Source organism: Chlorocebus sabaeus, chromosome 14, assembly GCF_047675955.1.
Source record: "Chlorocebus sabaeus isolate Y175 chromosome 14, mChlSab1.0.hap1, whole genome shotgun sequence".
Taxonomy (NCBI): Eukaryota; Metazoa; Chordata; class Mammalia; order Primates; family Cercopithecidae; genus Chlorocebus; species Chlorocebus sabaeus.
Genome location: NC_132917.1, coordinates 102,203,221 through 102,227,482, shown reverse-complemented (window position 1 = coordinate 102,227,482; position 24,262 = coordinate 102,203,221). Strand labels below are relative to the sequence as shown.

At 47.2% G+C, this 24,262-nt stretch overlaps 1 protein-coding gene across 9 annotated transcripts in view; it reads left to right on the top strand.

Moving 5' to 3' along the window:
* RFX8 (regulatory factor X8) overlaps positions 1 to 24,262 on the top strand; it is a 77,948-nt gene that overhangs the window by 43,949 nt on the left and 9,737 nt on the right. For 5 of the 9 annotated variants that reach the window (XM_073023251.1, XM_038004224.2, XM_008008207.3 and 2 more), the window contains 8 exons: positions 1,644 to 1,707; positions 8,546 to 8,656; positions 9,245 to 9,322; positions 12,007 to 12,120; positions 13,292 to 13,442; positions 16,131 to 16,189; positions 17,957 to 18,113; positions 20,627 to 20,721. In XM_073023251.1, the coding sequence (XP_072879352.1) occupies positions 1,644 to 1,707; positions 8,546 to 8,656; positions 9,245 to 9,322; positions 12,007 to 12,120; positions 13,292 to 13,442; positions 16,131 to 16,189; positions 17,957 to 18,113; positions 20,627 to 20,721 (829 nt within the window). The remainder of the gene's footprint in view (positions 1 to 1,643; positions 1,708 to 8,545; positions 8,657 to 9,244; positions 9,323 to 12,006; positions 12,121 to 13,291; positions 13,443 to 16,130; positions 16,190 to 17,956; positions 18,114 to 20,626; positions 20,722 to 24,262) is intronic. The other 4 variants (XM_038004229.2, XM_038004226.2, XM_038004225.2 and 1 more) reach the window with 2 other exon arrangements.

Below are 24,262 nucleotides of genomic sequence, written 5' to 3'. Positions count from 1 at the left end.
AACTGGGTGGTTTAAGCAACAGAAATTTATTTTCTCACAGTTCTAGAGGCTGGAAGTCCAAGATCAAGGTACCCCAAAGTTTGGTTTCTGGTGAGGGCTCTCTTCCTGGCTTGCAGTCAGCCGCCTTCTTGCTGTGTCTTCACATGTTCCTTTTCTTTATTCACATGGAGAGAGAAAGAGCAAGTTCTCTGTTGTCTTCTTATAAGGACACCAGTCCTGGATTGGATTAAGGCCCTATTATTAGGACCTCATTTAACCTTAATTATCTCCTTAATAATCTTATTTACAAATACAGTCCCATTGAGGGCTAGGGCTTCAACACAGGAATTGGGGGAGAAGGCATCTCAGTCCATAATACACGACAAATGGAATTCCTAAGACACTCCAAATTCTTTGCCTTTGGCTCCTCTAGTGTTGCCCATCACCCTATGTGCATGTGCAGGGCTTATCCATATACCCTTTCAGGTTGAACAGATGCTGTGTCCTGCAGCCACTGGAAAGTCCAAGGTAAAATTTCTATTTTGATAACAACTGTTATGAAAAGATGAAGAGTGCCTTTCTAGTGGGTTTGTGTGCTGACCCTGAATCGGTGTGCCCCGTTTTGGAATAGAACATTATGTGGAAACGTTTAGCAGATGGGTATCAAGCATTCTGCCCAGTTTTCTGTGACTTGGTTTGGAGAATGGACTGACCCGAACCTTCAGAAGAGAACCCCAGGGGCTTTCAAGAGGCTGCGGAGGACATGTAACCATCCTATGTGGAAAGAAAGCCATTTTCCTCTACCTCCCCTCTGACTTCCACCTCCTCCCACGTTCTCCTCACCTGGACGACCGTTGCCTAGCTTCCAGAAGCACAGCAAGAGGCTGCTGGCTTCCTCTTCTCTTTTTTATGTTCAGGTAGAGCTGAAACCATCAGGCAGGAGGATGTGTGTTGACTTGGAGTAGACAGTCCCACCAAAGTCATGTCTGCCCTTGGCTCGGCCACAACTCTGGGACTGAGTGGCGGGGAAGTGGGAGGGAACACCACCACCTCTGGCATCTTGAGAATGGACATTCCCTGGTGCAAGTGAACTGGGCTCAGAGTTTCTCGAATGCCCATGATTAAAGAAAAAATGTGCTGTACTGCATAGATAGGACTGAGTCTGTTCTCTATTATGTATAAACTTCTCCATTATCATATATGAATCCAAGGGGCATGGTGAAATGAAATTTACATCTCTATTATTAATTACCAGTTTCTTTGTTCTGTAAAGGTGTTCTTCTACACCCATCAACTCAGAGGATATTATGATTTCCGTATCGATCATTTAAAATGCACCAAAATCAAAAAGTAACAAGATTTCACGTTCATGATGGTTTTTCTTTTCCCACAGGAGTGAATTCTACCCATGACGATACCATATTCTTGCTTCTGAAAGGAGTAAACCTTTAAAAAGAAATGAGTGGTTGTCCCAGTTACGGAAATGGATTTTTTAAAGCCCCAAGCTTGCGATCATTACCATTTGTGGATAGAAACATGGCAGAAGGGTTTTCAATAAAAGTTATACCCCTAAACAGATAACCTTGCTGCAAAAGAAACTTATGCTTCTGCTCAGAGACAGGTGTCTTGCTAAAATTACTTCTCTGTTTTCTGTTCCTTCACAGTGGAGATGCCATCGCCTTTGAAAAATCTACTAATTATAACAGCATTATCCAACAGGAAGCAACGGTGAGTGTTGAATCAAATAGATTTACTATAATAGACCTAGACCCAGCAATACCAGTGATTGCTTAATCTGATCCAGCTATTTTTCTGTGTGTAATGTTCTTACTCCGGGTGGCCCCTAACCGTTCACCCATCTGACCATGAATGTTCAGTGCCCACCACTTTCCATACACTGTGCCAAGACAGACGTAGTCTCTGTCCTTAAGGAACCTACTGTTTGGCTGCACATTCCCTGCTTAACTGTGTTTCTTCAGCTAAAATTAAAAAGGATATATAGGCTGTTGGTATCTGAAGTGTCTCCCTATTACAGTTACAGCTCGTTGAATTAGGACACCAGAACTATGAATAACTAATGTATGACATCATGAGTTGATTTTATTTTAGTGGGCCAAAACAGGATGATAGTACTTGGATACTGTCTTAGTGCAGGCTGCAAATTGCCATTGACAGGATGGCTTCCACAACAAACATTTATTTCTCACAGTTCCAGAGGTTGGAAGTCCCAGGTGCCAGCGTGGCCAGGTTACGGGAGGGCCCTCTTTCAAGTTGCAGACGACTTCTCATTGTGTCTCACGTGGCGGAAAGACAGGGAACAAGCACTAATCTCATTCATGAGACCTCCACTTTTGTGACCTAATTACACCCAAAGGCCCCACCTCCAAATACCATCACTTTGGGATTGGGGTTTTTTTGTTGTCGTCGTCGTCGTTTTGAGATGATATCTCATTCTGTTGCCCCAGCTGGTTCAAGCGATTATCGTGCCTCAGCCTCCCAAGTAGTTGGGATTACAGGTGCCTGCCACCACACCGGCTAATTTTTATATTTTTCGTAGAGACAGGGTTTCACAAGTTGGCCAGGCTGGTCTCGAACTCCTGGTCTCAAGCGATCTGCCCCCCTCAGCCTCCCAAAGTGCTGGGATTACGGGAGTGAGCCACCACGCCTAGCCGGGATTAGGGTTTTAACATATGACCTGGGCAGGATACCAACATTCTGTCCATAACAGATACTGTCTTGTTGACAAGTGTCATTGAACAGATAACCTTTTATAAACGTGTTTTGTGACCAGCCTTCATGAGGGCTGAATAGGTTGTGAAAGAACAGCTAAAAACAAACAAAGCCCCTCTACTTAAGTAGAACACAGTTTTGTAGTTGGGAAGCTAAGCTAGACGTGGAACAATGGGTATCATGTCGAATGGGCAGTTCAGGCCATGGGTGGTTTGGGAACTCCAAATTGGGGTGGGGGAGAGGGGTTATGGGGAGCAAGAGTGAGTAGGGAGCACTGCACTGAAGAGTGCGGTTCCTACTGTTGCTGTGACAAATTAGCACAAACTCAGTGACTTAAAACAACACAAATTTATTACCATACAGCCCTGGAAGTCGTAATGCCAACACCATTCTCACCAGACTAAGATCAATGTGTTGGCAGAGCTGTGTTCCTTCTGGGCATTCTAGAGAAGAATCCATTCCTTCCCTTTTCCAGCTTCTGGATGTCACTCCCATTCCTTGGGAGTTCGAGACCAGCCCGGCCAACATGGCAAGCCCCATCTTCAAAGCCAGCAAAGGCAGGCTGAATCCTTCTCACACTGCAGTCTCTCTGGCTCCCTGCAGCTGGGAAAGGTCGCTCTCTCTAAAGTACCTTTATGATGACATGAGGCCACTTGGATAAGGCAGGAAAACCTCCCGTCTCAAGGTCCTTAACCTGAATCACATCTATAAGGTCCGTTTTGCCATGCAAGGGAACATAGTCATAGGTTCCAGGGATTAGGACATGGACACTTTTGGGGTGGAGAGGCCTGATTCTGCCCTTGAGCTTGTCCTGGAGGGGGTCGCTGGCTCCTCTCTCACGAGGGTGTTCATTTTGAGGGTGTAGCCTGCATTGGAGCCAGGAGGTGATGACAAACGTGTGTGGAACCCAGCGTGCATATGCTGGGGAGCAGTGCACTGGGCGAGGTAGGTGGAGAGGACCAGATGGCACAGAGCTTGTTGATGCTAGGCAGAGAACTTGGATTTGACCCGGGAGACCATGGGGCACCATTGAGGCATTTTCAGAAGGAGAGTAACAGGATACATTTGCTTTGGGGGCAATAATTCTGGGAACAGTGTCTTCAAGGATGCAGGAAGGATCAAAGGCGTTCAGGAGAATTGATGGAGTAACCCAGGGGAGGTAGATGGTGCCTGGTGGAGCAGGTGATGGTGGGAAGGCATCGCACATCAGACTCCCAGGGGCTGACACCTAGCGCGTGCTCACCAAAGAATGAGTACCTGAATGGTAGCATGTATCTCTAATGAGATTTCTTGAGTCTATCGAAAATCTCAAACTGCATTTAATATACCTAAAGAATCTACGTAGAATTTCTCATTTTTTTCTTTTTTTTCTTTTGGAGATGGAGTCTCACTCTGTCACCCAGGCTGGAGTACAGTGGCTGGATCTCAGCTCACTGCAAGCTCCGCCTCCCGGGTTCATGCCGTTCTCCTGCCTCAGCCTCCCGAGTAGCTGGGACTACAGGCGCCCACCACCTCGCCCGGCTAGTTTTTTGTATTTTTTAGTAGAGACGGGGTTTCACCGTGTTAGCCAGGATGGTCTCGATCTCCTGACCTCGTGATCCGCCCGTCTTGGCCTCCCAAAGTGCTGGAATTACAGGCTTGAGCCACCGTGCCTGGTCTCATTTTTTTCTTTGTCATTTTTCAGATATAGCTTTTTTTTGGATACATATTTGTCATTATGCAGTATTTATTTATTTATTTTGCTTTTTAGAGACAAGGTCTTGCTCTTTTGCCCAGGCTGGAGTGCAGTGGCACGATCCCAGCTCACTGGAGCCTCCAACTTCTAGGCTTAAGCCATCCTCTCACCTCAGCCTCCTGAGTAGCTAGGACTACAGGTGTATGTCACCATGCCCAGAAATGGGTTGTTTTTGTTTTTGTTTTTATTGTTTTGTTTTAATTTTTCTGTAGGCTCTTACTATGTTGCCCATGCAGGTGATGAACTCCTGGACCCAGGCAATCCTCCTGCCTCAGCCTCCAAAAGTTCTGGGATTGCAAGCTTGAGCCACCACACTCAGCACATTATTTATTTAAAAGTGGGTGGATTTTTAAAGACTGATATACAATAGATGTATATGTTTTCTGGATACACGTGATATTTTGATACATTTGTGTACTGTATAAAGATCAAATCAGTGTAATTGGGATAGCTATTGCCTTAAACAGGTATCTTTTCTTTATCTGGGGCAGCCAAATGATTCTCGTCTGGGTATTTGAAAATATCAAATAGGTTTTTGTGAACTGTAGTAACCCTACTGATTGCTCAAAGCCTAGGTCTCATTTCTTCTGACTGTCTGTCTGTACCCACGGATCAACTTCTCTGCATCCCCTTCTTTGCTTCGTTAAGTTGTTTCCACACTGGAATTCGTCAGCATGCTTCCTGAACGCCTTCTGCTGCAGAGAATCTTCTGCAGGGGTCCACACTTTAGTGGCTCTGTACTCTACTTTTACTTTAGGTTTCTGGTTGTTTATGTTGTAAAGAAATATTTCAATTTATGATTTTAAAAATACTGTTTGTGAAAGACCAATTCTTTTCACAGTGTTTAATGAAAGGATTATGCCTATAAGTAATGTCTGTGGAGGAAGAGACCTCAGGGAATTGACTTCAGGAAATCATGAATTTGCTCTTTATTATGTTGTGTAATAAAACACTTTTATATTCTCCCTGTAATCGTTTCTTGAATATCTTAACAGTACATTGTCAGATGTTTTCTTCTGAACAGGTGAAACTGTGTTGTATGTGACATGGTGAAATGTAGAGATTTCTGTAGCATTCGACAAAGAAGTGTCTGCCTAAGGCTGCAGTTCTCAGCCTGGGCATGCAGAAGGCTCAGTAGGGAGGCTGGTTATACATCTGGAGTTCTCGTCTCATGAGACTCACCACAGGCCTAGGAACATGGATCTCAAGTGCCCCAAGGGATTCTGATGTGTTTGAGAATGCTGCTTTGGGAATACCAGCAGTAACACTCAGAGAACATTGACATAACCAGGAGGTCAGAGTGTGAGTGCACTGAAAAATATGGATGTAGTTGGGGTCTTGCAAGACCCCAACTATGAGAGGTTAACCCAGAGTTGAAATTGAGGATTCCTCAGTTCTCTAACAGAAGCACCTATGATCAGGCCAATGAGCTTCACGGAATAGCTCCATCCTTCTGTATGATCAACTTGAGCATCACCCATACCCATATATGAGAAGACCCATCTTTTTTTTTTTCTGTTTCAAATTATTATTTTTTATTATACTTTTAAGTTCTAGGGTACATGTGCACAGCGTGCAGGTTTGTTACATATGTATACATGTGCCGTGTTGGTTTGCCGCACCCATCAACTTGTCGTTTACATTAGGTATTTCTCCTAATGCTATCACTCCCCCAGTCCCCCACCCCAACAGGCCCCAGTGTGTGATGTTCCCTGCCCCGTGTCCAGGTGTTCTCATTGTTCAGTTCCCACCTATGAGTGAGAACATGCAGTGTTTGGTTTTCTGTCCTTGCGATAGTTTGCTCAGAATGATGGCTTCCAGCTTCATCCATATCGCTACAAAGGACATGAACTCATCCTTTTTCATGGCTGCATAGTGTTCCATAGTATATATGTGCCACATTTTCTTAATCCAGTCTATCATTGATGGTCATATGGGTTGGTTCCAAGTCTTTGCTATTGTGAATAGTGCCTCATTAAACATACGTGTGCATGTGTCTTTATAGCAGCATGATGTATAATCCTTTGGGTTTATACCCAGTAATGGGATGGCTGGGTCAGATGGTATTTCTAGTTCTAGATCCTTGAGGAATCGCCACACTGTCTTCCACAGTGGTTGAACTAGTTTACACTCCCACCAACAGCGTAAAAGCATTCCTATTTCTCCACATCCTCTCCAGCACCTGTTGTTTCCTGACTTTTTAATGATTACCATTCTAACTGGTGTGAGATAGTATCTCATTGTGGTTTTGATTTGCATTTTGCTGATGGCCAGTGATGACGAGCATTTTTTCATGTGTCTATTGGCTGCATAAATGTCAAGAAGACCCATCTTCTGATGACTCCGAATAAAGCCAATATTCTAAAATGTGGTGTGAATGAGGCTTAGACAGCACCCAATGGAGAGACCCCTTTGAGCTCTCCCCTCTGTGTTCCTGCTTTATGTGTTTGTTTAGACATCTATATACCCCTACATCATTCCAACAGTATTAACAGGAGAAGTTTTAACGTGGCATCTCCATAATATTGTGTGCATAGTATGCATTTTCTCCAGGGAGAGAGTCAGTTGCTTTCATCAGATTCTCAAAGAGGTTCAGAATCACAACAGAGTTATGAAGGACAGACTTGAGGGCACCGAGAGGACAGTTGAGCATGCTGTCTAAACTTCCGTGATCCTCAGTGAAGTACTGGTATATACTAGGGCATCGGAGAGGAGGAAGACACAGTGGTGCGTGTTTTCCGGTGTGTGCAGCACTGTGTGTGATGGTGGCTGAGCTCACTCCTCCTCTAAAGGGTGGGCACAGGTGATCAGAGAAGCTGCCCTGCCGTCAGATGTCTTATAGACAGAAACGTACCAAAACCCACAAAAGCAATTCTATAAGTGAGTAGCTTAGTGAGGCTTAGTGTGCATAAGGACTGGGCAGGCTAAGGATGGAATGCTGACCTTGGAACTGTAGGGTCAGAGAGCGGGTCATAAGTTGGAGAGAAAATGAAAAGTCACAGTCTGGCGTAGCAGGGTTGGCAGCTCAATTTTTGTCTTGGAGGAATTCTTTCATCCTACTTTATTGTAAAGGAAATTATTCAAAAGCAGTCTATGACAACGCTGATGAAATCATTTCAAATAAAATGGATACCCTTTATTCAGACCAGGAGGAGCCCTCATGCCTCCCCGTGCCCGGAGGGCACAGCAGCATGAGTGACACAGGGAGGCAGGAAGGAATGTCGCACTTGCTTTCTGCCATGCCACCTTTCTTCCTCCTTCCCATCCTATAATTGGTTTTTTTTTTTTTTTTTTTTTTTTTTTTTTTTTTTTTTTTTTGAGATAGAGTTTTGCTCTTTGTCGCCCAGGCTGGAGTGCAGTGGCACGATCTTGGCTCACTGCAGCCTCCACCTCCCGGGCTCAAGCAATTCTCCCGCTTCAGCCTCCTGAATAGCTGGGAATTACAGGTGCCCGCCACCACGCCTGGCTAATTTTTGTATTTTTAGTAGAGACGGGGTTTCACTGTGTTGGCTAGGCTGGTCTTGAACTACTGACTTCAAGTGATCCACCCGCCTCTGCCTCCCAAAGTGCTGGGATTGTAGGGCATGAGCCACTGCCGGGGCCTGTAATTGGTTCTTCTAAAGGAAAGTCCATGCTCCTCATTTTCCTTGTTGGCAATGGCCCTGAGAGTTCTCGTACAACCAACCGTTATGATATAGGCAGGATGACCCAAACAGGGTGTGATTTTATTTCAAGGAGGAACAATTACATGAACAAGGGTTGTAGAAGTGTATTTGTGATATTACATAATTCATAGGTAATAGTCTTATTGTACATTGCTACAGAGGACTTATAAATAGATGATCCCAAGAGAGATACATTTGGTAATATATTAAATCCTGTCCCTTCCCTGATGGCCATCGTTCATAGAATTATAGACAAAAATTAGCAGCATTTGGAATAAAAGATGAGAGGAAAGCTGCTGGAATCAGTAATGTGTGCAGAGGTGTGGCTAAAAGGTTACTACCATATTAACTTAGAGTAGCGTGATCATAAGATGATTTATATGCCAAAAAAGTATTTTATTTTAAAGACATAATCCATTGCACAAATGATTTTTAGTGTGAAGATCATTCACCGATGAAGAGAGACCCAGTTGGATCCCCTTTGTCTGAATTCAGGAGATGTCCATTTTTGGAGCAAGAGCTAGCAAAGAAATACTCTTGTAATGTGGTAGGTTTGCACTCATGGGACGATTAACCTTTCATGCTGTGTGATGCTTAGGGCAGTAAATAGCTTCCTTTTCTGCCTGTGATCATAGTTGTGTCACATGGAATAATGTTTGCCTTTGCCGGACATATGAGGACCAACAACCTTCCCTGGCTTGATGGTGCTCATAAAGTTTAGGGTTCCTATCGCATCCTACGGCAAGGCTCCTCCTGAGACTGCCTCTTGCCCAAGACAACGAAAGGAACAGATACATGGATTTCCTAGAAATTAGGGCTGGGGAATTATGGAGGGGGAAAATTGAAGTTTAGAAAAAAACCTGTCAACATTTGTTGGCCTTTGTAGTGGTAGAATAAATCTGCAAGTGTGAGTTATGACATTGAAATGAAAGCTACATGAACTATCTGCCTATAAGGTCTGCATTCATTTATAGAAACAAACAAAAAATATGCTATAGCCCAAGTGAAGAGCCCAGCTATTGTCATTTGAGAACTGCGACAAGAGCGGCCTCTGAGAGCTTCAGAAAAGTCTGTGAGGATCAGTTCATTTCTGAAATGGCCCACAAGCTGAAATAATTTTCCATATTCTTCCTAGATGGCCTTCCTTGCTGATGAATACTGCAACTATTGTCGAGTCATTTTACGAAACGTGAGGAACCAAGAACTTGAGAGGGTAGGGTTTTATCTATAAAATACAAGCATTTATGACTCATCATTAATCATTTTTATTTGAAGAGACCCCATCAACAGATGTCCAGTGGTAGCCCACTGCACTGAAGTGCTTGCATTCTATGCACCTATGTTGTAGTCATTGAGTTCTTGAAGGTGACATTGATATTCAGTGTAATCAGTTGGAAATTCTCCAAGGTGCTAATACAGATAACTTTAGGCTCTAATACAAATTCAGCTATTTTTTAGATCCTAATTCCACTCATTTTGAATAAAGTATTGGTAATAAAATTCACCCTGGAATTTTCAATGGTGCTGAAGAGCCATTTTATTGATAAGCGCTAACTGAAGATGGAGTAGGACTTCGCAGCTGAGTGATCTGGCATGGGTATTGTCACGATTGGATTTTATCCTAGAATTGACTGTGGAAAACATGAATAAATCTTTTAGCTATTCTGGGTTTCATCATCTTCAGTGTAAGATGAAAATCCAAGGAAACAAGTGCACATTCAAATGAGAATTTTTTCCTGATGCTTTAGTATATTCTAAGCACTTCAACTTTGGGTGATAACGTTCATTCAGCACGATTGCATTTACTACCTACTCAGCGTAAAGCATTCTAGTGAGGGAAAGACCAGGATGCCTTCAGGATGGCCCCTGTCCTGTTGATGCAGTGTTACAAATATCCATCCACACTGGATATCTGACATACTCCTTTCCTTCTTCATTACTCATCAAATACATATCTAATTCCCACCCCGTGACCATTACCAGGACTAGGAAAGTATTCTCCATAAGGCTTGAGAAGTTAGTAGTCTGGTAATGAAAGGAGCAATGTTACCCAATAAATATGATGCAATGTGGAAAGTTCTAGAATAGCTGCATGATTAGACTATTCTGGGTGCCCAGAGAAGGCCAGGGAATGCTTCCACAGCAGGCCACATTGCTGCTGACTCTAGTAGGAAAGGCAGAGGTGCAATAGACAGAAAACGGGATAGGAGAGGGATTCCAGGTAGAACCCATAGCGCAGGTAAAGACAGCATGATGTTCACAGGCATGATGTGACAAAAAGGTCACTATGACTATATTTTATTATTTCTTTTCTTTTTTTTGAGACACAATCTTGCTCTGTTGCCCAGGCTGGAGTTCAGTGGTGCCATCTCGGCTCACTGTACCTCCACCTCCTGAGTTCAAGCGATTCTCCTGCCTCAGCCTCCTGAGTAGCTGGGACCTACAGGCACCCACCACCATGCGGTGCGGCTAATTTTTTGTATTTTTAGTAGAGACAGGGTTTTACCATGCTGACCAGGCTGGTCTCAAACTCCTGACCTCAGGTGATCTGCTCACCTCGGCCTCCCAAAGTGCTGGGATTACAGCCGTGAGCCACCGCGCCCAGCCTAGATTTTATTATTTCTAAAGAAGAGAAGCCAGAGGGGAGGTGGGAAAGTAGGCTGATGCCAGAAAGGGCCTCGGATGCCCCAGGAAGAACTCTGACTTATTGAGAAGACAGTGGGGGAGCAGTGACAATAGGGCTTGGCTGTTGTGGAACAGAGAAGCAGCGATGAGGTTTTGTCACAGTTGAGATGAGAAGCGACCAGGGTCGGTTCTGAGGCAGTGACAGTGATATCAGAGAGAAACAGGTAGGTTAGAGAAATATTTCAGAGGACGGTGCAACAGGTTTGGTGACTTGGACGTGGGTGGTGAGGGGTGAGCAGAGGTAGGTGTGTGGTGGTGGCTCCACCCAGACGCCCCTTCCCCAAAGCGCCATGCTCCAAGGTTCCCAACCTGAGAGAAAAGGGATTGCTACGTCCTGTGTTGTATTTTTTGGAGTCTCTTTGGAGAAGTCTTCTCTAGAATTCATGCCCTGATAACAGGATTTTAAATCACAGCCTGTGGCCAAGTAATTCAGGAGTTGACCCTAACTTCCTTGACGACCTACGCATGGGGCCAGCGCCTTGTCTAGTGTCACTGGCAGGTCCTAGCGCCAGGACCAGGGGAGATACAACAAGGTTGTGATGGCTCGCAGTATCTGAGCCTGTGGAAATCCCAAACAGGCAAGAGTCTCCATTGGCTGCAAGGCCGATCGGTCACCTTGTTCAAGAACGGAAACTGAAAAGTCAAGATAGGAAAAAACAGAAAAGAGGAGCCGCCATTTTGATGCTCCATGAAGTTGTCCACATAAGTCTTTAGAGAAGGTTCCTGTGTAGAACCACACCAGTCCCCTTTTCCTTCCACAGTCGTTAGGCGACTTCTAACTTGATGGCAAGGAGGAGGTCTCGTAGATTAAGTACTATCACACCTCTCTCTGAGCTGAAAAATGATAGAGGCAGTCAGTCAGTCAGTCAATGAACATTTGTTCTCTCTCGGCTGTGCCCTGTGGCCCAGTCCTCATCCTAGTATAATCAGCTGGGGCCCCCTTGTGGTCAGAAACAGCTTCCCTTCTAGAAACTGCCTCAAGAAAATATTAATAATGTTCTACATTATCCCATCCAACTGGCAGGTGCTTTCAGATGGGTTGTTGGAAAGAATTCTATCAAAATACAGCTTGGAAAAGCTGAGAGGCAAAGCTTTACACGCACTGGAACAAAATTCATCCCATTGTCATCCGGGGCTAAGGAAGTATCTATGGGAGGGTTAGTCTTGCGAGGTGGAAAAAGTTTTGGCGATATGCTCTGTTACTTACCCCAGGTGGAGGACTTGCTTACTTCCTTCTGGAAGTCTCTGCAGCAAGACACAGTCGTGCTGATGTCATTGCCTGACGTGTGCCAGCTCTTTAAATGTTACGACGTCCAGCTGTACAAGGTAGGAGGACACGTGAGTCTCCAGGGTATATCCACTGCAGAAATTGCCGTCAAATGCTGGGTTTGGACCCACAGCTCCACCTCTCTGCAGTCCCCATGGTCCTCTCAGGAGTGAAGAGTGGGGTGTGTGGACCAGGAGCCCTTTGAGCTCTGCCTGACACTCAGTTTTCGTTTGTGAATTACCTCATGGAAACCAAAAGCCAGTGCACATAATGACCTCTGGTTCCATACCAGTGAAGTCCGAATTGAGTCGAAGTTCTTTCTCTGGGAATTTCTGGAAAATAAGACATTCTAAAATGAATAATTGGAATAATTTTGTAATATGCATAACTGCCAGGATTTTTGTTTTGTTTTGCTTTGCTTTGCTTTGGTTGAAGCTCTGTCTCTAAAGTGATTGTATTTGGAGGGTTGTATTTGCAGGGTCAGGGCTGTATCTTTTCTGGGTTAAAAATGTGTTCTCCTTCAGCGAGTCACAAGCCTTACCTTTTACTTTAGTATTTTTAAGGAAATCATCTAGTACTTCCAAGTTTTCAACACAAAGGTTGAAAACTGGAAGCTGGATTCAGCCCTTAAATATGTTTCGTTTGACCCACCTGGTACTGGCCGGCATTGTGTGGTTTTTTAAAAGATGTTTGAATCACTTAACAATCTTTGAAAAGTACTTAAGGCCAGGAGCAGTGGCTCACACCTGTAATCCCAGCACTTTGGGAGGCTGAGGCAGGTGGATCACAAGGTCAGGAGTTCGAGACCAGCCTAGCCGAGATGGTGAAACCCTGTCTCTACTGAAAATACAAAAAAATTAGCCAGGTGTGGTGGTGTGCACCTGTAATTACAGCTACTTGGGAGGCTGAGGGAGGGGAATCACTTGAACCCGGGAGGTGGAGGTTGCAGTGAGCCAAGATCGCACCACTGCACTCCAGCCTTGGTGACAGAACAAGACTCCATCTCAGATAAATAAATAAAAATATAGGAAAAGAATTCCAACTGTGGCTGCACCAGTCTGATATCCTGCACGGGAAGCAGTGGCCAGGCTGTGTGATGCTGCCCCCTCAGACTAGGTGGGGACCCACTCTCAGACTTCTTGAGACCCGCCCTGTCCCTGTGGCGTGTGTGAGCTTCCGTCACACCTGCACCATCAGCAGAATCATAGTGTCTTGATACTTTTGTTGTAGGGAATTGAGGATGTTCTCCTTCATGACTTCTTGGAAGATGTTTCTATTCAGTACCTGAAATCTGTGCGGTTATTTAGTAAGAAATTTAAGCTGTGGCTTCTTAATGCTCTGGAAGGTTTTCCAGCCCTCTTGCAGATCTCCAAACTCAAAGGTAGGTTTCAATGAAAAAAAATAAATTCTGGGCCGGTGCAGTGGCTCATGTCTGTAATCCCGGCACTTTGGAAGGCTGAGGCAGGAGGATCACTTGAGCTCAGGAGTTTGAGACCAGCCTGGGCAACATAGTGAGATCCTGTCTCTACAAAAAAAGTTTTAAAAATTAGCTGGGTGTGGTGGCACACACCTGCGGTCCTAGCTACTCAGAAGGCTGAGGCAGGAGGATCACTTGAGCCCAGGAGGTCAAGGCTGCAGTGAGCCATGATCATGTCACTGCACTCCAGCCTGGGTGACAGAGCAAGACCCTGTCTTTAAAATAATAAATAAATAAATAAATAAATAAATAAATAAATAAATAAATAAATTCTGTAAGCATAGATGAAGCATCTGACTTTCACCCTGGGCAGTAGCTTTTAGCTGCTACCCCATGCACTCAGCTACAGTCCGGAAGACCCAGCCTGCTGAGGGTTTCTGACTTTTAGTGCTGGTGATGGATTTTTGTGCAGATCCAGCCACACCCTTTTAAGCTATTTCTCTTGTGATTACTAACATGGACTCAAAAGTCCAGGTCAAGGTGTTCTACATGTGGATATTCATCAGGGCATTCGCGTCTCACACCCGAATTGCACCATCTCTTGCTGAGTTAATTCTAGAATGCTTTCCCCTTCGGTCTGACTGCCAGGCTGCAGTCTCTGAATGCTGCTTCCACCAGGTTATTTATCTGTTCAAGGCCTGCAGTGGCTTCCGAGCGTGAGCCTGAACTGCTCTGTCACCTGGTCCAGTTCTCTATAAATCTGCCCTCTTTGTGCCCCTGCAACTCCGTGCTCCTTCAAAGGCCAGCCCACACCTGCCATGCCCTGTCAGATCGTCCTGGAAATACTCGTTTTCTCCCTCTCACCTTTGTGAAGTTTTTCTATCATTGCCTGAAGCTCTCGAGCTCCCCACGGGGTCCCACCCTCCTTGGCCAGCTCAGGGCCATTTTCTCACCAAGCCGGCACCAGTTATTTCCCCATGTTTTTACGAGTCTTGCTTCCTTTGCAGTTGTTTCCTAAGTAGTGCAGATAGGGGACTTCTCAAAGTGCCTGTATCATAGGACCGTGTCTAATCACCACCCCCGCCCCCGCCCCACACCCCCAGTGTGTTCACTACTCATACTGGGTACACTAATCCAGTTTGCCCCACTTGGAAATTTTAGGGACGTTGCAGAAGGTGAGACTGGGACTTGCTGCAAAGGGGTCCAAGGAGTGGGGAGCAGAGCCTTGCTCCAGTTTGCCTGTGCTCCTTTAATACCTGCCTGAATTCAAGCCTCTGTCTCTTCGCTCTCTAGGCTACTTCAGCAGTTTCCTAGTTGGTCATCCTCCTTCCATCCCACTCCCCAGCCACACTCTCCTGCACCCCCAGTGATCATTCTAAAACAGCAATCAATCAATGACCAACCTTCCCTGGCCTCCACTGCCCAGACGGCCCACTCTCCTCCACTGCTGTGCAGTCATTCACAGTTTGGCCTCTGGCCCCATCCCTGTGTCCATCTCCCCAGGAACTCCCATGACCCAACAGTACTCTTCAGCAACACTAGACTGGCTGTCCCCAGAAAAGGCCCTTATTCCTGCCATTTTCTATGCTTGGACTGCCTCCTGCCCCATTTCTCCTGGCTAACTCCTACCTATGCGTCAAAACCCAGATTAAATGTCACCTTCTCAGTGAAGCTTTCCTGGATACCTTCTTCCAAACAGCCTCCCTTTCTTCCTTGTGCTCTCACATCGCATGGGAGCACTTAGGCTGCTTTTGGGATGTGTTTTCATATCTGGTGACCACCCTCCAGAGCACGAGCCCCTTGAAGAGAAGGGCTGTCCTCTTGCATCCATCAGCTCAGCAGCCATCCAACAAATAGCTACTGAGCAAGCACTGCATGAGTGTTCTCCCAAGTATTTGTCAAATGAATGAATGCATGCAAGAGGAGAACACCTGCTTCTATGTGTTCCCTTTTCATCCTTTCCTTTCCTTTGATTATTTTCCAAGGAAAGCACTGTAGGATGAGAAAGTTGGGGGTGCTCAGGATTCCTGGGTGAAAACCCTAAAGTCCTCTGAGTACCTGTCTTAGTCCAATCTGGCTGCTGTAGTAAAATATCACCAACTAGGTGGCAGTAAATAAACAACAGAAATGTATTGCTTGTAGTTCTGGAGGCTGGGAAGTCCAAAATCAAGGCACCCACAGATGGGTGTCTGGGGAAAGTCTGCTTACTGGTTCACAGATGACTGTTTTTTTGCATTGTCTTCACATAGTGAAAGAGGCAAGGGGTGTCTCTGGGGCGCCTGATCCTCTTCATGGGAACTCCACACTCAGGACCTCATCACCTCCCCAAGGCCCCACTTCCTAACACCGTCACAATGGGGGTGAGGTTCAACATATGAAATTGGGGGTGTGGCACACAGACATTCGGATCATAGTAGCACTCATGTCAGATGCTGGGGCTACTTAATGTTTCTGGCACATGAGGACATTTCAGCCAAGTGTCCCCTGCCAGGATCTCGTAGCCACTCAGAGAGGGCCGGCAGACAGGGCGTGGGGAAGTTGCAGTTTAGCCAACTGTGCCTTCCTACCCCAAACTTGCGCCTTCTCTTCCCCACTGCCCACGTGAGAACTTGAAGTTATCGTGTTAATGGCCATGTGTGTTGTTCTTAACAGAAGTTACTCTATTTGTCAAAAGACTAAGAAGAAAGACGTACCTTTCCAACATGGCTAAGGTAGGTTTCAGCCAAGCAGATGGGAGGGAACAAGGCAGTTTCCTGGAAAGAGGTGAAAGCTCTAAGTCCCTGTTAAGAGCGGGTGGTTGCTCTGTCCACCTGGAGGGCAGAGGGCAGGCAGGGTGGCCTTGCCTGGCCACTGGCAGAGGAGTCCAGGTGGGCCCCCATGACTCAAAGCTAAAAGCCTGCCCCCTTTCCGCCCATCCTCAGGAAGGCTCCAATCTCCTGTCTCTCTCCGGGCAGGAGGGAAAGCAGGTCAACATTTAAAAGATGCCCAGTGTCCTGGTGTGGAGGGCTACCTGTAATCCCAGCACTTTGGGAGGCCAAAGCAGGCAGATTACTTGAGGTCAGGAGTTCGAGACCAGCTTGGCCAACATGGCAAAACCCTGTCTCTATTAAAAAAAAAAAAAAAAAATACAAAAACTAGCTGGCCCTGGTGGCACGTGCCTGGAGTCCCAGCTACTCGGGAGGCTGAAGCAGGAGAATCTCTTGAACCGGGGAAGTGGAGGTTGCGGTGAGCTGAGATTGTGCCACTGTACTCCAGCCTGAACAACAGAACTAGACTCCATCTCAAAAAAATTAAAAAAAAAAAAAGTCTCAGGGAGGCGCCACAGAGGTGCCAGTGTCAGAGGTAATGGCGTCATAGCAGAGCCTGTGACAGACAGACAGACCCTTCACCCGTGTATGTGACCCTGTGAACTCAGTGTGGCCAGGCCGCCAGTTACTTCAGCTCTGACCTTTTCAATCCTGGGTTGATTCAGAGAAAGGTTTGGAAGGGCTGAAGAAAAGATTCTGTGATGCTGGCACCCGGCTCGTGGGCCATCAGGAGTCTTCTCCCAAGTCCTGCGAGTGCCCTATCGGGACACAGCCTGCGGACCATCATTCTGCTCCAAATCAGTCTCCACTGGGAGGATCCCAGCTGTGGCTTCTGTGACCCCGAGCCGGGCCCCACCCTGCCAGTGCAGAGCCCTCCCCAGACTCTGAGCTCAGTGGGGTTGTGTTTCACTGCCAGTCACAGCCAGTCCTGTTCTGCACGGCTCTCACAGTCCTCACTCGGTTGGTCTGGAAATGACCCGGCAGCGTGCTCTTCCTCTCAACCCAACCAGAGCAGCAAGCGTGGGTTCTGAAGCCCGTCCCTGCTCTGAGCCTTATCTTCCCACTTACTATCCCTCAGGAAAGTTACTTCACACTCCAAGAGCCCTCAGTGTCCTCTGTAAAAAGGAGGCGTAACTCGTGCCTTCTCCCAGGACTGCTGTGGGGACCACCAGCTGCATCCCAGGCAGTCAGTGTTGGGGACTAGATTGTCCCCATTTGACAGATGAGGATATCACCTCCCAGAGGCCAAATTCCTCGTGGCCAATGCTCCCACGAGGAAGGGACAGCCAGCTTCCAAATCCCACAGCCGTTCCCTCAGGATCAGTGCAGCCTCTATCTACACCTTCCTCGCAGAGGTTCAATCCCCGGGCTCCCTCGCTAGAGTCATTCGGGCGTGGGGTGAGTGTGGTGCAGAGAAGCAGCAGCAGCAGCGCCAGACAGCCTCGAATGCGTCTTCCTGGAGATGCGTTCTTTCTTCTTCCAGAATGGCAGTTCTAGAATGTGTGCAATTTTAACCTTTTCATTGTTGTTTAAGATTCATTTTTAATGGGCAATACCTGCATCAATGTTTCTTTCTGTCCCACAACAAAAATCTTGGCAATCTGGGGAAGAGTTAGGCAAAAATAAAGTGACAAGATTGAATTAAGTATTATGCCTCCCCATTATCTTTAGACTATGAGAACGGTATTGAAAAGTAAGAGACGTGTCGGCGTTTTGAAGTCAGATGTGCAGGCCATCATCAATCAAGCCACTTTGGCTACTTCTAAGAAAGCCCTGGCAAGTGACCGGAGTGGCACAGATGAACTGGAGAACAACCCAGAGATGAAATGTAATCTTCCTTCTACAGCTTGCTTTATTGGCGTGTCGGGCATAGGTTTGGGGCTAGCATGGCCATTGTTAACTCATGAATTTCTTTTTTTTTTTTTTTTTTTTTTTTGGAGATGGAGTCTCGCTCTGTCGCCCCGGCTAGAGTGCAGTGGCCGGATCTCAGCTCACTGCAAGCTCCGCCTCCCGGGTTTACGCCATTCTCCTGCCTCAGCTTCCCAAGTAGCTGGGACTACAGGCGCCCATCACCTCGCCCAGCTAGTTTTTTGTATTTTTTAGTACAGATGGGATTTCACCGTGTTAGCCAGGATGGTCTCAATCTCCTGACCTCGTGATCTGCCCATCTCAGCCTCCCGAAGTGCTGGGATTACAGGCTTGAGTCACCGCGTCTGGCCATGAATTTCTTAATAGGGGTAGAACTTTATAACTCTGATGTTCTAAGTTGGCTGCTCACACTTCTCTTCCTGTAGTGGGGTGATGAACACCCCAGGGAATGCCCTGTCCCTGTGCTCCCAGGACCTACTCCAGGGCCAGACAGGGCAGCAGTGCTGACACCTGTTATTTGAGTTAATAAACGACCAGATGAGTGTGCTTGCTACTTGACAGTATTTATCTCCAGAATATCTCCCGTGGGGGAAAAGTTTAGTTCCTGCATCTGTGTTGTACTCGCACAGACTCCTGTGTCTCCTCAATCCTGCCTAAATTGTCTTGAGCTAGATGTCTGCCTCCCCACATTCTCCCATCACTCTTGTTACTTGCAATGTGAAGTTTAACAATAGTGCTTTTACCATATTTCATTCCTTTACAAACAAGTGATAGGAAGCAGGTGGATATATTTGCCATTTGCTATTGATCATTGTCGTTATTTTTCAAGAAAACAATCCCCCTGCCATAAAGAGCTCACATTGCTGGCTGGTATGTGTTGTTGCGTCCCTGGGGAATGAACCTAGTGGCAAGAGGAGCTCTCCAGACTCAGGGAGGACCTGGGAGGCAGGGAGCTGCAGGATGGTTACCGATCATGAATTAGGGGCGTCTCTAGGCCCTCTTATCATGGCTACGGGGAGGGTGCCAGGCTCCCCTGTGTGTGCCCTCTCCAAACACTCGCTGCCGGGATGCCCCAGGTAAGTCGAATGGCCTTTCCCTCTGTGGGCATAACTCCTTGCTAGTACTCTCAGCTGTGTCTACAGCTGCCCGCTCAGTTCCCATGAACCCCTTCAGGCTGGCGGCTGTGTCTTATTCACCCTGGGCCACCAGCATTGCCCTGGCCTGCAGGAGCACTTCAGTGTTTCGTGACTGGATGCATGCAGAATTCAGCAGTGCACAAAAGCACCACCTGTACATTAGCCCATCCTCTTTCTTTCACCTTGAAGTAGGGCTGGCCATGGTAGGGTTGTGCCAGTTATTAAAATACTAAAATATATCATCCCTAGTTGTTGGTAAATGACCTCTGCCTGCTCCCCTCCACTGTCCTGTCCCTTGATAGTGTCCCCTGGCTGACCCCAATCCCAGATCCTCCCATAGGGCACTTTTTTTTCCCCCACCAATCCAGCAACTAAAAGGTTAACACAGAATCCAGCAGGCTTCAGAGCTGTTAGGAGGATTACTAATTCTGATTAGTAATTCTGCAGTTCTGATTAGTAGGAACCCAACAGGTCCCCCTCCCAATGCACTGGCTAACGAAACCCTGCTCTTGCCCCGGCTGGATCCCGGGGAGCCCCAGGAGGGCGTGAGAGCCCCTCTCCAGGTGCCTTCCAGACTGCCCGCTGGTCTGGCCAGGGCTCCTGTGCTCCCACTGGCATCTTCATGAGTCCCACCAGGAAGATGCAGAGTTCTGCAGGGAGACAGCAGACTGCCAGCCACTGCTGATACCTGCAGGCAAATGCTTCCAGTTCCGAGTCCAAGTGCACCTCCACCAAGCCTCGGGGGACCGCTGCAACCGACTCAGTTTCCCAAACTGTTTGATATGCAGAAGCACTCAAAAAGCTGGGAAGGCCAAAGGCTGTTCTTTCCCTATCAGTGCTACCTGTGCAGGTGGAGGACCCAGAACCTGACGTCACACCAGGCTCCACCTAACTGGGTGCATAACCGCAGGCAAGGCACTCACCCTCTCTCAGCAGCTTTGATGTCTGCCATCACTTCAATGACATTAATAAACCAGCCCTTTTTTGAAGATGGCAAGGATAGGTGAGGTCATGTCTGTATTGTGCAGTGAGCTCATCTGAAGACAAGGTCTGGATAATTGCAAGGTGTACTTATGGTTTCAAAATATTTCTGTTTCAACAAGTGGCAGAGGTGGCTCACAACAGGTATGTCCATGTAATTCTGAATAGATGACCGCAGAGGTGACAAAGCCAGCCTCAGGACATCCTCTGTGTTCACAGTGAGCGTGAGGCCCTGGGGAGTCCCTTCGAGCTATTGTTCAGTGATGCTCCCAGGTTACCCAGTACACAAATACCTACAGAGGAATTCTGCTCTGCTGCATGCAATCTTTTATTTGTTTATTTTGTGTCTTTGTAGGTTTAAGAAACTTAGTTTCTTTGCTGGGAACATCAACAGATCTCAGTGTATTCCTCAGCTGTCTGTCTTCACATCTCCAAGCATTTGTGTTCCAGGTAGGAAGCTGTGACTTTAAAAAAAAAAAAAAAAAAAGTGTGTTGACCATTCTAGATAAATGAGTGCCCATTGCCTAGGGGATGGGAAAGAGGCTTCTTAGGCTCTGGCTGGAAATGTGTCAAGTCTGGCCTGGGTGTGAGGGCAGGGGATGGTCTCGAACTCTGTAGCAGGCGAAGAATGGGGCCAGGGGGAGCACATCACACAATGTGTGTGTGTGTGTGTGTGTGTGAGCATGCGCACATATGTTTGGGTGCGTGGGAGTGTGTGGGAGTGTGGTGAGCATGTGGTGAGCATGTGTGTATGTGGGTGTGGTGAGCGTGTGTATCAGTGTGTGAGCATGTGTGTATGTGGGTGTGGTGAGCGTGTGTATCAGTGTGTGAGCATGTGTGTATGTGGGTGTGGTGAGCGTGTGTATCAGTGTGTGAGCATGTGTGTATGTGGGTGTGGTGAGCGTGTGTATCAGTGTGTGAGCATGTGTGTATGTGGGTGTGGTGAGCGTGTGTATCAGTGTGTGAGCATGTGTGTATGTGGGTGTGGTGAGCGTATCAGTGTGTGAGCATGTGTGTATGTGGGTGTGGTGAGCGTGTGTATCAGTGTGTGAGCATGTGTGTATGTGGGTGTGGTGAGCGTGGTGTACCGGTGAGTGGGTGTGCATGAGCGTGTGCAGTAGGTGTGTGGGTGTTTGAGCATGCATGGATGAGTGTGTGTACAGGTGAGCATGTGTGTGACTGTGAGAGCATGTGTGTAAGTGGGTGTGGGTGACTGTGTACAGGTGTGTATTGCACCAATGGGATTGTGGAACAGGAGGAGGGGTTTTGTCTGTTTTAGGGGGAGAACAGCGCTTGTCTGCATGTTTTGCAGACACGTTCCAGTAAAGTGTCCGGCTTGATTTCAAAAGCCCAAAGATGGTTTGGTTGTCGATATGGGTGGGTTTGGTCCTTCCAGCCAACGGCTCTTGGGAGTTGCTTCAGTGGGATCCTGGGCTTGATTTTCATCATCCTCCGTGGGGTTAGTCACCTGTGGAGAGCTGAGAATACCTTGAGAGAGGCCACGGCCCCTCGCTCCATGGGCCCAGGGCAGGTGGGGAGAGCTAGGGGCTGTGGGTTAAACCCTAGAGGGAGGCCGGGCAGTGGCTCACGCCTGTAATCCCAGCACTTCAGGAGGCCAAGGTGGGAGGATCACATGAGGACAGGAGTTCAAGACCAGCCTGGCCAACATGGTGAAACTCTTTCTCTACTAAAAATACAAAAATTAGCTGGGCGTGGTGGTACACATCTGTAATCCCAGCTACTTTGGAGGCTGAGGCTGAAGAATTGCTTGAACCCCAGAGGCGGAGGTTGCGGTGAGCTGACAGCCACTGGACTCCAGCCTGGGCAACAAAAGACTCTGTCTGGTCAGGCATGGTGGCTCACACCTGTAATCCCAGCACTTTGGGAGGTCAAGGCAGGCAGATCATGAGGTCAGGAGATCGAGACCATCCTGGCTAACACGGTGAAACCCCATCTCTACTAAAAAAGAAAAAAAAAAAAAAAATACAAAAAATTAGCTGAGCGTGGTGGCACGCACCTGTAGTCCCAGCTATTCGGGAGGCTGAGGCATGAGAATCACTTGAACCTGGGAGCCAGAGGTTGCAGTGAGGCAAGATCGCACCACTGCACTCCAGCCTGGGTAGCAGAGCAAGACTCTGTTGCAAAACAAAAACAAAACCCTAGAGGGAAACGAGGCAGCCCGGGCCCCACTTCTCAAGACTTTGTACTTGCCAAGGCTGAAGTGGTTGGGAAAGGCCTTGAAGAGAAGATGGGACTTAAAACTGGAATACAAAGCATGTGTAGGATTAAAATAAGCTGAGAGAGGGGACTGGGCATTCACGAGCAGGAGTGAGCTTACCTAGGAAGGAAGGAGCAGTCCACACTAGTGGAGAGAACAAAGACTCCGAGGGCCTGGGGCTGGGAGCATGGCTCTGGGCTTTCTCTTTAAGTTTCTGGCCATGTTGTGGCCACTCCCTTGTGCCACCTGCCTGACCTTGTCTGTATCCCTGAACTCTCAGTTGAGAAGAAAGAGGAGAAATAATAACAGACCAAGAAGACTACTGGGGACTTTGGGGTCTTAAACCTCCTAGATATGAACCGCAAAAATCCTCAGGAAGGAGCTAGAAAGCCAGTTCCAACCCCTGGCAGGTGTCTGGTCTGATTTGCTTCTTGAAAATAATTATCCCAGATTCTGTATGGTTTTTATTCCTCCTGTTGATCTTAGGCAAAGCTTATTTGTAACATCAGTGCCCATGTCCAGAGCTGGATGGCTACTGAGACATTTATTCATTTGCTAGCTGAAGGCTTATATTCTACATTGTCACAGACAGGAGTTGTCCATTGTCTGTTCCTTAAGTGGAAGCTAGAACTCAGCCTCCAGCTTTAATCAGATGGACCCACTGAGATCATCACTACCAACCCTGCCATCCTACATCGTAACCACAGAGACCTGTGTGTTTCCCAGGTCTCCATCGTTGCGCCTTCCGCCTTCACAAAGGAGGCACATTAGAAAAATGGTTTTGTTACTGCGTGCCTTTGAAGGTCTTGTTTTTGTAAAAGAGCTTGGCTGATTTTTATAAACCAGATTATTGTCAATCAAATGCTCAGACTGTTAAGATGCACACCCTTGGGCTTGTCAGAGATGCCCCATGGCTTCAGTTAGCATCTGGCAGTCAGCGAGCAGAGGACAGTTCGGGCCCTGGAGGAGCTTCCATGTTGGGGAACAAAGTGCCATACTGTGGAGGTGAGGGGAAGAACGCTCAATGGTGTTTGTGGCTGACTTTCAAACATCTGTGCAGAGAGCACCCTGGTCACTCAGAGCTACAACCCTCGATGCTTTTAGGAAGTATCCCTGTGGGTTTTTGTTTTTGTTTTTTTAATTGAGACAGAGTCTCGCTCTGTCACACAGGCTGGAGTGCAGCGGCGCAATCTCGGCTCACTGCAACCTCCACCTTCCAGGTCCAAGCGATTCTCCTGCCTCAGCCTCCAGAGTAGCTGGGATTACAGGTGTGTGCCTCCCCGCTCAGCTAATTTTTGTATTTTTAGTAGAGATGGGGTTTTGCCATGCTGGCCAGGCTGGTCTCAAATGCCTGACCTCAAATGATCCACCTGCCTCTACCTCTCAAAGTGCTGGGGTTACCAGCGTGAGCCACGGCACCCAGCAGGATCCCTGTGCTTTTGTACTCTCATTGTTCCTTCCACATAAAACCCTCTGCTGAACACCGATGGGAGGGGCTCCTCCCAAGAGTCCGTCTCAGATGGTGAGGAGCACTGAGGAGGAGGCTGCTACCGAAAGGACCTCATGTTCCCCGAAACTCAGGGCCACCTTCTGGTGTGCCAAGGGTTTCGCTGGGGCAGAAGGGAAAAGAAGCGATGACAAGAAAGGGCATTCTTTGTTTCTAGCCAGGCTCTCCATTTCTTCCTCAAAGACGTGGTGGAGCTGTGGTGGGTCCACAGGCATGTGACTGAGGATGAGAAGAGGCTTGGAGCATGAATGTCAACAGATGCATTT